Genomic DNA, 12,723 nt, shown 5'->3' with positions numbered 1-12,723 from the left:
TCAGTACTCGTATATAGCATGATATTGATTGAGAAATTGAAAAACATAGAATGTAATAAAAAAAATCTAACGATGCCTTAAATTTAGTTTTATTTGAATATTTTACTTTATTTGGTGGTCGTAACTACAGAATTCATACAAAATACTCTCTGTTCAGTTTGCATTTATTTCTAGAGGAATAAAGTGTAGATTAATAATTTTAACCTTTTACTATTTACTTACGTACTATTAAATGAAGAAATAATTGATTTACTAATAAAACTCTTTAAATCCTAACGCATGGCTTAATATTTAATTCGATCTATGTATAATGAAAAAGTTTGCTTCTACTTAACGTCATACTCTCTCTCTCTTGTCTCCTCCCATCCCCCAACAGCAGCTCGCTTCCGATTCTGCTCGCCGCCGCTTCGATTTCCATCTCCATTTTCCCCACATTCTCACCAATTCTACCTAATTCGGGTCAATTTCAGTTTTAACATTCAAGCAACTCTTCGCCTATTCGAATTCCACTTCAATTCCTCCTACATTCTCATCAATTTTCACCACATTTTAATCAATTTTTTAGTTAACTCTTCGCCTCTCCGGTTTCGAGTTCAATTCAATTCATCCAACGTTCTCATCAATTCTCACCAACTGGACTCAATTTTGAGTTAATTCTTCCCATCCGCAGTGATGGAGCGGAAGCAAGGTTTTTTCGCGGCTTTGAAGGAGGAAATGGCGCGTGGACTGTCGCCATCGCGGTCCAGGAGGGGGCGGAGCCAGTCGCCGTCGCGGTCGGGATTAATGCGTCGGAGGAGAGGAAGCAGCGTCGCGCCTCCGGAAATGTATGTGCCGAGATCGAGTAGTGTGAGGCCTGGGGCGGAGGCTCTGTCGCCGCTGAGGGAGGGTCCGGATCCGAGTGAGCCGGATTCGGGTGATCCGAGGGCTGATAGCTGGGCGAATTGGCTCTGTAGGGCTCCGACGCTTTCCAGTTCCGGCTCGGGCTGCTCGAAGTCCGATCTGCGCCTGCTCCTCGGTGTGCTTGGCGCCCCGCTGGCGCCGGTGCACGTTAGCAACAACGAACCTCTGCCGCACCTCTGTATTAAAGATACTCCTATTGTTAGTTTCCTCTCCCACTCCTTACTTTTGTTTGTTTTTTAAAATTGAACATTTTTTGTTGTTGTTTTCAGGGTTTTCTTTTCCTGCATTTCGGTGTGTCAATTTTTACTCGGCATTTTGTGTGGAAATTGACTATGTCGTTGCTTTGTGGAGGAAAAAGATAAAATAGATAAAAACCCTTTTCCCTTTTTTTGAGCAGTTTTGTTCATGCTGAAATACTTGATTGCGATTTTCCTTTCCTCTGTTTATACACTCATTTTTTTTATACTAGTAGTAATTGTTTTCTTTCTATATCTCTGTGTATTTTTTCTGATTTAAGCTAATATTTCGTGGATGGCACTTGATTGATTTTCAGGACACTGTAAATTTGTTTATGATACAGTACTATAGTATATTTATATTTATTTTTATTTTTATATAGATATTTTGGGTTCTTGGTTATTAATTATTGAAATGACATTGTTGAATAGAGACATAAAATCTGTTTAAAATATAGAGTCATTTGCGGATTGGAACTGTTGACCATATCTTTTTGGTTGGTAGACAGTCACTGTGTTCATAAATTCTTGAAAATTATGAAGAAGAAAATCATGTTGCACATGGTGGTCCTTTCTTGTTGATTTCTTTATTTTTCTACTTGATTAAAATACAAAATGAAAATTTTTGGATGCAGGAAAGTTCCTCAGCTCAGTACATTCTGCAGCAATATCTGGCAGCATCTGGGGGCCATAAGGTTCAAAACTGTATACGGAATGCCTACGCAATGGGAAAGGTGAAGATGCTGGCATCCGATATCGAGACCGCAAGCAAGGTGATCAAGACTCGGAATTCCTCCAAAGCAGTGGAGTCAGGTGGTTTTGTCCTCTGGCAAATGAATCCCGATATGTGGTATGTAGAGCTCGCTCTTGGTGGCAGCAAGATTCACGCTGGTTGCAACGGCAAGCTTGTCTGGCGGCATACTCCGTGGCTTGGTGCACATTTAGCCAAAGGGCCTGTCCGGCCTCTTCGCCGTGCCCTACAGGTTGATAGATTGCTGGATTTTTACTTTGGATGCAATGCAGCATCTCTTTATTGCTCATTAATTCATGTTTGTTTGGTTTTGACTTGCAGGGCCTTGATCCGAGTACGACGGCCAACATGTTTGTGAACGCCAGGTGCACAGGGGAGAAGAAGATCAACGGGGAGGATTGCTTCATTCTCAAGCTCTGTGCTGATCCTCACACGCTGAAAGCTAGGAGCGAAGGGCCTGCGGAGATCATAAGGCACGTGCTGTTCGGCTACTTCAGCCAGAAAACGGGACTCCTCGTGCATCTGGAGGACTCTCACTTGACCCGGATACAGACCAACGGGGGCGATGCTGTGTACTGGGAGACTACCATAAATTCAGTTCTTGATGACTATCGGCCTGTAGAGGGCGTGATGGTAGCCCACTCTGGCCGGTCCGTGGTGACCCTCTTTAGGTTTGGTGAAACCGCAATGAGCCACACTAAGACTAGAATGGAAGAGGTGTGGACGATTGAGGAAGTAGCGTTTAACGTACCTGGCCTCTCTGGTGACTGCTTCATTCCACCTGCTGAGCTTAAGCTCGCGTCCATTGGGGAATCGTGTGAGCTCCCTCAACAAGGGAGGGCAAAGAACGCTGCAGCAGCAACCGCATGCAGGGCCAAGGTTGCCGTGCACCCGAGTCTGATCAGGTAGCTGTTTCTTCTTTTCGCAGAAGCTTTAAGGATAGTTTTCCTTGGTACAGACTAGACTACAGACTGAAGAATTGAAGTAGCAATGAAGGGCCGTCCTCAAATTCAGAAGTGGAATTTTACAGTTTATGCTATGAATCTGTATATAGAGTCATAAATGAGTGTTTTTGTCACTCTCTCTCTCAATTTCTCAAGAGTTCAGTTGTGGGCTCGTTTTGTTTTTCAGCGGAATGTGCTGTTGTAAGTGGCTTAATTTAATATCAAGAATTGTGTTTCTGTTCATCATCTTGTAGTTGTAGATATATAATGATTTCTTTGTCTTATAATCTCTATATTGTTATGTTTATGTGATGTGGGAAAATGAATTTCAAATAATGAGGCTTTGAAATTCAATATGATTTGAGCTTATGGCTTAAACGTGGTCTCTAATTATGATTATCAATGAGATCTGTGTTGAAGATCCTGAGCAAATTCTTTGTTTTGTTTCCTTTCTATTTAGGACGACGAGAAGAAATTTACAAGGTCGCATGTAGGTTAAGATTGCAATTTGGACCTAAATTTGTAATTTAAATGATAATTATCACCCCTACTCATTTCAATGGGGAGTTGGGATATCAATTATTTTGTACACAAAACGATAATAGATAGTGTTTACATGGAAGAAAATATAACAATATTAGGATACTATCAATCATCCATGGATAGACATGAAATAAAAGTATAAATATGAATGAAGAGTGTTGATCATTCACACATACACCACAAACCCTCATATATAACTTGGCTCCACCACTAAATCTCGAGTCCTTCACCCTGTTTATTGATACCATAGAAATCATTCAATTTAAGGGATACAATAAAAAAAACTAGAATTCTAAAATAAGTTACTATTTGATAAATACTAATCAAGCAATTCACTCTCACCATACATGAAAGATATGCATCACTGTTATGCTTCAAGATATATCAGAAACACAGGAAGATTTCACTAGTAGCATGTTTATTGTACATTATATATGAAGTCAAGAAAGTGAATTACATAATGTCATCAAATTTATGTATAGCAAGAAAGCAGGATGACTGTCTTTGCTAATCCCTCAGCAAAATAGAATGCTTCTGTGTTTTATAAATAAGGTCAAGAGGAACTCAAAAGTAGCAATATGGTTCTCTTCTCTCAGATATGAACTTGAAAAGCATAACATTTGGAGCTTCACGAAAGACAGAAGAACGTCGTTACAGTGTAAGCTGTAGTTACATTATCCGTAGAGCTCTGGCTAGTGCTAGAATCACCGGTATGAGTTGTGCTCGTTTCTGATCCCAACCTGATCTGCTCAGCAACGGATATTTCTTTGTTTCTCTGTATGCCAACATCCTAAACAAGAGTTTAATTGTACAGGGAAAAGTTGGTGTCGATTGGGTTCGAGCAATGCTTTATATATCCGAAAAAGGGGAGTGTCTTACAGTGGAACACCCGTGGTCGTGCATCCATAAAGGTATGTTTTCCGACAAGACTTGAATATACTGCTCCATAGCCAGCTCCCAGCTCATGCTTCCCACTCTTTGCCACGCATTCCTTGCACAACGGAATCAGTGCCCGCTCATCACTCACACATAGCACCTGTTGTATAACTAGCAATCAAACTACACCCTCACAGCTATTTTCAGGATTGGCCTATGGTTCTTGCTATACTATCCGACTGGGAAAAGAACAAATCTCCACTGCTCTCAGTTACTTACTGTATCAAAGTAATCGAGGTGATACTAAATCCTTAGAAATCAGAATCCCATGACCGATCAAATGCTCAACGATCATTCATGACAACAAGATACTAGCGAGTTCACGAGCAATTGTAAGTACTTAAAGGCCAACTTACTATGTCAAACTCCAAAAAATCACAGTTCCATGAAATGAAAGAGTACTATATAGCGCTCAATAATCGTTCACGACAACAAGGAGAACACGAGATAGCTATGCCCTACAGTATTTATCAATGCCCTAAAAACTTATAGCATGGTTCCAAATATAGATCATTACTTAAAGGGTCCTTAGCATTGCGAGAGTTATACACAAGGAAAACAAGAAATGCTCAAGAACATGGATACAGTCATACAAAATACGTAATTTTTTAAAATAAGATCCATGTAAATATCAAGTACCATTTTGTACGAGCAGAGACCATGAGCGCCATAGGCTGAGGTTCGAGGCAAGGCCCCTCGAGAGCGACCTTGTGCAGCCCATAGAGCTGCATCCGAACATCACTCCCCAGTCTCGCCAAATGATCATCCTCTCTCCCCTTCCCTCCACACTCCACATAGTTCACAGCTTCAGCAAAGCTCTTCTCCAACTCACTCCTCTCCACTCCCTCCCAATCATCATCACTGTCATCTCTCACCTTCTTCCCCTCATTCCCTCCATTCCCTTCTCTCTCATCACTCACATATTTCACCACATTCTCACCATAACTATCACCTCCAAATCCCTCTGTCTCAATCAGCATTTCAATTTTCTCACTCCCTTCAGCATTAGCATCATATTCATCCAATTCTCTCTCATCACAACATTCTTCCTCACTCTCTCTCACTCCAGAACCCACATCACCCCCAAATTGATCAACCCTTTCATCCTCAGCAATAACCTCCTCAACATCATCCAACAACACAAGATTTTCCGACCCCTCATAACGATCAACCCTCTTGATCACAGCCTCATCCACAAACTTCACTCTTTTTCCCCTTTGCCTCTCCTGACCTCTAAACCCCTCTCCAAGATCACATCTTTTTCTGCTATACCTTCACTAGCAACAGAATCACCATCAGGGCTTGTGTTAGAAATAGCAAAAGTTATAATCTTTGCAACAAGAAAAGATAACATAAGAGCTAAAAAGGCAGTAAAAATCAGTTCTTGCAAAAACTCCATAATCAATCTCTCTCACTCCAAAGATTGTCAGATGATGGAGGGAAAAAAAAAGCATTTTAACTTTCATATCATTACTGTTTATCCATTTTTGTGTACTACTATTATTAAAATTTCAATCAAAGGATGTTTGCAGAGTAGAGTAAAGCATATTCTTTGCCTTTCCTTTTATTTCGTTGATCTCTCTCTCGCGTGGGTACCGATCACATGCGACGGCCGATAGTGCTCTTTTATTTTCCGCTATTCGATCAGTCCAATGTCATGTCGATTTTAAAAAGAGGTCAATGATGATCTGACTATTAAACCATAGGTACCTAAATATTCATGAATTTAATTTGTCAATATTTTTAATAAATACACATTGTTAACAAAAATTGGTGTATTGCAAATAAAAAATAACTACAAGATAAATTATGATAAATTCATTATTCAATATATTTATAAATTAATTGAAAAGAACACGTTGATTTGTTGTTCACGCGTATTGCACTGTAACGTTCTCTTCCCCAAATCGCTTTACCTTTTTCTCATTCAATTAGGGTTTTCCAATTAGCAGAATTTCGTGCTTCTCCGCGCAGGCTGCAAAAGAGAAAAGACGCAGGCACACGCTGAGGGAGAAAGGATGGGAGGAGGCAATGCCCAGAAAACGAAAATGGCTCGGGAAAAGAATCAGGAAAAAATGAAAGGCGCAAAGGGTATATTTTCCATTTTATTACCCAATTTCTGTTTCTTTGATGTGTATTGTTTGATCGGAAGGGGTGATTAGATGGATTACTCAAACTTCTGTCTGTGGTTTAGGTTCAGGAAGTCAACTTGACGCCAACAAGAAGGCCATGAGCATTCAGGTTCCTCTCTCTCTCCGTTTCCATGTTTTGTGTTGTTTCCTTTTGTTTATCTCCACCTATAAGTTTAAATCCCCGATTTCCAGATTTTTCAAATAAAGTTCTAAACTTGGTTTGTTTGCTTTGGGGTTATTATTTGTTTTGTTTTATTCTTTTCCCCTTTCGGTGTTGTGTAATGCTCAGCATCTCAACTTGGTTTAATATTATGAAAGCATGTGATTCAAACTGACTGTTGTTGCTTTCATTCTAATTATCAAGAGGAAATGTTGGGGTAAATACAAAACTCATACAAAATGTATCACCTTTGTTTCATATTAGTACAAAAAGTTTGAAATTGACATAAATCATACAAAAAGTTTCTTTCGTTTTCAATTTAGTACATTCCGTTATGTGTTTAAACAGTGTTAACTCTTTGTCTATGTGAAGTACAAAATGTTTCATCATTGTTTCATGTTGGTACAAAAAGTTTTTTGATTATTTCATATTGGGTCAAAATTTTTTATCATTGTTTCATGGTTTGTATGTCATATAAGTAAAAAGTTAACACCGTTTAAACACATATAACAGAATGTACTAAATTGAAACACGAAAGAAACTTTTTGTATGATTTATGTCAACTTCAAACTTTTTGTACTAATATGAAACAAAAGTGATACATTTTGTATGAGTTTTATATTTACCCCGGAAATGTTTGAAGGTTGGGAGAGATAAAAGTATTGTGAATTTGTGATTTTGATCAATGATAGAAATGACATTTGAAGTAGATGAAGTGGTGATTTCACTGCTTCTGGGGAGGGTTTTATTCAGAACATACAGTAAGAAACATGCGTTTTGTCAATATCACTCCTGATTTTCATCGCGACTCGTGAGGTGGGCGGTTTACTATTTAAGATTAATAGTCTACATATATTGAATTTGGTGTTTAGCAAGATGTGTTAAAACATGGCATATCTTAAAGCCCTTGATTACCTCTACAGTTTGAGATAACTTTTTTGATTCATATCTTGTTGAAAGGGTTATGCTTGAAGAATCCATATGATGAAAAAAATACAGAATCCTGAATAGTAATGAAAGACTTCAGTATTATGTGCATTTGGAATGGTGCTGCTTTTCATCGCATAGCTTTTACTTAGACTTGGTGGTGATGGAGTTAACATGATTGTCTGTTATCTGTGTTTCCCATTAATAATGTGAATACTAATTAGTGTGCTCTTCACCATGTCTTGACTACTTATCTAGGGAACGCATCCTTCTCTCTTCAGTAATGCTCTGTTAATTATCAGTCATCAGCGGTTTTGTACGTGGAACTTTACTTGCGGAAATGAATTAAATTCTTAGGTTTCATTGTGAAGTATGTTTGTCAGTCAGATATTATGATTAATATCAGGCTGATCTTTTATTTTGAATCAGATGTCTGATGTAGTTAGTTGAATAAGTACGAATCATGAAAGTCACTTTGTTCTTGAAAATTTATGCTTGTGATAATTTCTTCTTTGATCACATAAAAGACTTTCAGGGATCCATTGAAATATGTAAATATCTCAAACAAAGGATTGAAAATCAGGAAGTAAAAACGAACAAGTATAACTTTTACCTTGTGAAATGGCCATGAACTTGAAAATGAGCAGCTCATCGCCCAGACACATGCTTTATTTTGCAAGATTGTATTTTGTTGCAACCATCTTTCTAATCCATGCCGGTTCAAATCTTGTTTGCAGTGCAAGGTTTGCATGCAAACATTTATTTGCACTACGTCGGAGGTTAAATGCAAGGAGCACGCTGAAGCAAAGCATCCGAAAGCTGACCTCTTCACTTGTTTTCCCCACCTCAAGAAATGATGCAAAACTTATTATTTCTGTCACCAAAGATAGGTTTTGGTACCCTTCTCTGATCTGTCAATGTGTTTTATATGAAGCTATTTGGTGTTGGTTCTTAGATTACTGTACTATACTGAGTGGCTTGAAGTATATGTTCAATCATCTCATCTCTTATCTTTCCCTGCTTATTTCTTTAATGTAGTAGTATATAGTAGTATTTATTATGGGAATTTTGATTTCTTTAACATATATATTTATTATGTTCAATCATCTAGGAGTAATATCTATTTTTAAATTATGGGGGCAATTATGATTTTAAGCGTAATGGGGTTTCCAGGTATAAAGTGATTGTCACAATGGCAAAATAGTTTTCATTTTGTTTTTTTACCTTAAAAAGTATTTGTAGTTTATTTATAGTCCCCTATTTAAATTGATAATCAAATTATTAATATATTTACTATTTTACCGCAATCACTTAGTTAAAATATTGATTCAGAAGTTATTAGGTAATCATATGATACATACGGAATGTTCTATCAATGTTTCAAATTTACATAAAAAAATTAAAGTATATATAAATCATAATAAAATGTTTCTATAGTATTTTAAGTCAATACATTTATTCTTGTTTAGGCAGAGTGTAATTACCTCGAAGTTGGCACAATAAAGTTAGAGCTTTTTTACCATATTGTGTTTGTAATTCAGAACTTAGACAAATTGAACAATAATCTTTTAAACTCTCGGTTAATTTAAGATTTTATATTAAATAAAGTAAATATTTAAATCTCAACTTTCAACTCCAAAAAATATTATGTTCAAGCACCACACCAACTATATTAGTTATATACAATTTTTTAGCTTGTATCAAAATGGTTTTTCTACTCCTTCAAATATGGTACAGAGACTTAGGCTGAGTCACTTGAGTCGTTCTATTTCCAAGGTCACATTCATTTTAGAAAATAATAAGAGCTTTTATTTGTATAAATAGATTAAGTTTTCTCTCTTTCTTTTTTGATGGATAGAAGAATATCAATTTAAAGACCGGGCCATAGACCTCAAACATTAACCTCTCTACCACTAGGCTAACTTACATACATAAATTTTTAATTTCTAAAAACACACATACACTGCTCATCTATTCTTTAATGCTCGTACCCAGTAAATATAGGAGACTTCGAGTGGAACAAATGTAGTAGTACTAGTACAATATAACAACAATAATAATATACTGTATTTTTTTTTCAAAATAATAATTTTCAAATAGTTAGTAAATGTAATTATTTATTTGATTAAAATTTTAACGAGTTTACGCATAACACTATATGGAATAAACAAGTAATTTTGGTTAATCAGCCTAAAAATGACACTTCAAATAGAAATGGACTATCCCATCTGAAACATGGATATATAGAACCATCTGAAACATTATAAGGGTCAAAAAGAGATCAGTATGAACCTATCATGCTTGAAATTTGACACAAATTACCTCAAACTGCAAAACCACAAATTCACACAACATGACAACACTACTGGTCAAAGGAAACATCATAGCAGGTCTATCATATTCTACATTTGAGTTTTCTAGGGAGAGGGTGGAGGACATATTAACCAGGTAGACTAGGGGAGGGAAGATCAGCTGGACGCACAATCAAGTAAAGCGAGTCAGACAAGTTTGGGAAGAACGTATGGCACGTGCTCTTCTTCACAAATATTCTGCACCATAAAACACTATTAATCAGAAGTATGCTCTTTCATAAACCTGAGTTGGTTATTAATCTTCGAATAGTAGAGTTCGAAAACAATTGGGTGCAGATTCATACTAATGGATACAGGCAATATAGAAAAACACATGTCTACGGCTGCAATGAAGAGCTTCAGATTCACATGGGGATTCCAATTATTAATTATGAGATAGAGAGATAGAAACATTCTTGTATAGTTTAGGAAACAGACAGTTTTCTTGAAGGTGGATGTTAAATAGCTTACCTGCAAGTCAGGATTCAGTGCTTCAGAGACCGCAAGCGTATAGCAACCAGGAGCAAATTTTCCTGAACAAGTTGGAACAGATCCATGTCGATTGAGACAATCAGAGTCCAAACTTTATCTTCAAAAATAACAAAAGATTTCTAGACAAGTATGTTTAAAACAGACTGTAGTCTGTAGAACAATTGAAGGGATGTGGCACAGCTTTGTAGCGCATTTGTTCTGGGTACAAAATGTCACAGGTTCAAATCCTGTCATCCCTACCTATTACTGACCCTTTGAGCAGTAACGAGGAATCAACGAAGATCGGTTCAAATTGCGTTGCGCGGAATCGTTCATTTTTATGAAACTATAGCACATACTATAGTTTATGCATATAAAATGAAAATGTATTCATTTTTTTAAAGAATCTTTTTACGTAAGGAAATTTATATTCAGAATATTATCTGTGCGTCAGTATGTTATTTGGAGTTAAGTCTAAAATTCTACAAAAAGATAATCTTGGATGAAAGAAGATCTCAGAAAATTTCACATGTTCTCAAACAATGAAAACACCTTCCATCTATTTACAACTAAGTGATTATCAAATAATACAGCTGTCAACGCAGAGATAACCCTTCAACCAAGGTTACTTGAACTGCATCATCATCTGCATAGTTTTATTACTGCCATTTTATATAGGTTATTATTAATGTTAACCTTGTGTGTATCTTGGTTACCCAAGACTTGGAACAATGTTACTATTTGTAGAAATCAAAGCATGCCACTGGGGCAGTTCAAATAACTACAAAAGCTGCATGGATAGATCGTTCAAATAACCACAGAAGCATAGACAAAGTGAGAACAAAACGAGCACTGCCTAAAGAAAACAGGTGCAGTTTTTTATTCCATTATCTGGTTTCATATTGAAGTCAGCATTAGCAATATAATGAAAGGGCTGCAACCTTAGAGACGCGAACAGGAAACACAGCAGTATACCTGCCCTTGCATTGCAGTTTTGGGATAATGTTTCTGGAAATGATCCTAAGGGCTAAAAACAATAAAGGTGCTCAACTAATGGGTAAAACAAATTCTCAAATAGAAAAAAATCTATATATTATATAGTTGATCATGTAGCGCGTGGCAAAAAAACGTTAAATCTCAAGCAGGAAAAAAATAGTGGACAAGGAAATATTATCAGTTAGAAAAGGCCCTCTCATTTCTACATAAAAAAAGCACAAATTTCATGAAACAAAAATGATAAGATTCATTGTTTTACATATTTAGAAGTTGGAATGATCATCATTTTAATTCATGACAGGGACAAAATTAACCGGCGATGTTAAAAAGGATCAGTAACAATTAAAGAAGCATACCTATACGGAGCCAACGGGCAGCCCAACTTCTAGTCGGGTCCATGACAGAGATTAACCTGTAGGCATAACACCAGTCAAAATTAGGAGTAGTAGATTGGTTCTAAGTTTAAATGAAGTTTGGCAAGGAGGAAGAGTAAGAACCCTGTGAAATTGGGGGTTGTGCAGTCAACAACTCTTTCATGATCGTCTTCCATCTGAAAGAAGGGGCAGTTCTCACACCCAGATTCCCTAAACTGCATATCTCAGATTAATAGCATTTAATCAACAGAAAGAGTAAAAGGAGTGATTGCATTTGGAGGTTAAGCCAACCTGGTCATAGGTCTTGACAAGTCGGCAGCGAAGGCAGGCTCTCAGCTCATGCCCAAAGCTCGTTGGTATTTGTGCCACCGCTACTCCTGCTCCTCCTCCCTGATTAACCATAATTTCCCTAAACACAGAATTCCTTTTTTAGTAATATTGTGAGTTTGTAAGATTGTAGTATAAAGAGAAAATCATAGGTTCCTCAATTTCCCTACATTTATTCTTAACCTAGCTAATTCGTCATATACAAGCTCGAATCTCGTTTCAATAGAAATTGTAAAAAAAAGAAAGCTTTCTCAGTTTTATTCATTTTACATTTACAATAATTTTCTTCTGAATTTCATCGAATACTTGATGGGCATTAACCATAATTTTCCCTTCGTTACCTCTAAACATGGCAATTAGACCATCCCCAACAGATACACAAAACCGAATTGCAGGGAAGAAGATGCTCCAATCGTGCGCCAAATCCAAAAACATATACTATTTGAAAAGAGAAAGAAGAAAATTTACCTGGAAAAATGAACTGCAGCGGCGAAGGGGGAAGAAGATTAAGTACAGAGTTGAAGGAAGAAGAAGATGGCAGCGGGCTAGAATTGTTTGGGTTGGGGATGCAGTTGTTTCAATTTATTCAATGGGTTTAGTTAATGAGCTATTGAATTTAATTAACCTCGCTTAAATAAATTACATATACTCAACAAACCAATAATTAAAAATAAC

General features: G+C 36.9%; 3 protein-coding genes and 1 pseudogene across 3 annotated transcripts; 2 read left to right on the top strand and 2 right to left on the bottom strand.

Annotated features, from left to right (window-relative positions):
- Window positions 1–294: 294 nt before the first annotated feature.
- On the top strand, window positions 295–3,074 carry LOC121808648. The gene is made up of 3 exons (XM_042209234.1): window positions 295–1,098; window positions 1,772–2,119; window positions 2,209–3,074. The coding sequence occupies exons 1-3, from the start codon at window positions 673–675 to the stop codon at window positions 2,794–2,796; spliced, it is 1,362 nt and encodes a 453-aa protein (XP_042065168.1). The 5' UTR covers window positions 295–672; the 3' UTR covers window positions 2,797–3,074.
- Window positions 3,075–3,350: 276 nt separating this feature from the next.
- Window positions 3,351–5,908, bottom strand: LOC121806202 (annotated as a pseudogene).
- A 264-nt stretch (window positions 5,909–6,172) lies between these two features.
- Window positions 6,173–8,539, top strand: LOC121809999 (uncharacterized protein At2g23090-like). Its single transcript, XM_042210871.1, has 3 exons — window positions 6,173–6,401; window positions 6,505–6,551; window positions 8,267–8,539. Exons 1-3 carry the CDS (start codon window positions 6,329–6,331, stop codon window positions 8,384–8,386), a joined length of 240 nt encoding a protein of 79 aa, XP_042066805.1. The 5' UTR covers window positions 6,173–6,328; the 3' UTR covers window positions 8,387–8,539.
- Window positions 8,540–9,732: 1,193 nt separating this feature from the next.
- LOC121807694 (transcription elongation factor SPT4 homolog 2-like) lies at window positions 9,733–12,690 on the bottom strand. The gene is made up of 6 exons (XM_042207960.1): window positions 12,517–12,690; window positions 12,013–12,130; window positions 11,845–11,936; window positions 11,704–11,759; window positions 10,352–10,413; window positions 9,733–10,078 (listed from the first exon to the last, which is right to left on the bottom strand). The coding sequence occupies exons 2-6, from the start codon at window positions 12,121–12,123 to the stop codon at window positions 10,028–10,030; spliced, it is 372 nt and encodes a 123-aa protein (XP_042063894.1). The 5' UTR covers window positions 12,124–12,130; window positions 12,517–12,690; the 3' UTR covers window positions 9,733–10,027.
- Between the last annotated feature and the right edge of the window lie 33 nt (window positions 12,691–12,723).

The sequence above is a fragment of the Salvia splendens genome, chromosome 6 (genome assembly GCF_004379255.2).
Source record: "Salvia splendens isolate huo1 chromosome 6, SspV2, whole genome shotgun sequence".
NCBI classification, from domain to species: Eukaryota; Viridiplantae; Streptophyta; class Magnoliopsida; order Lamiales; family Lamiaceae; genus Salvia; species Salvia splendens.
This window is presented reverse-complemented; position numbering and strand designations above follow the sequence as displayed.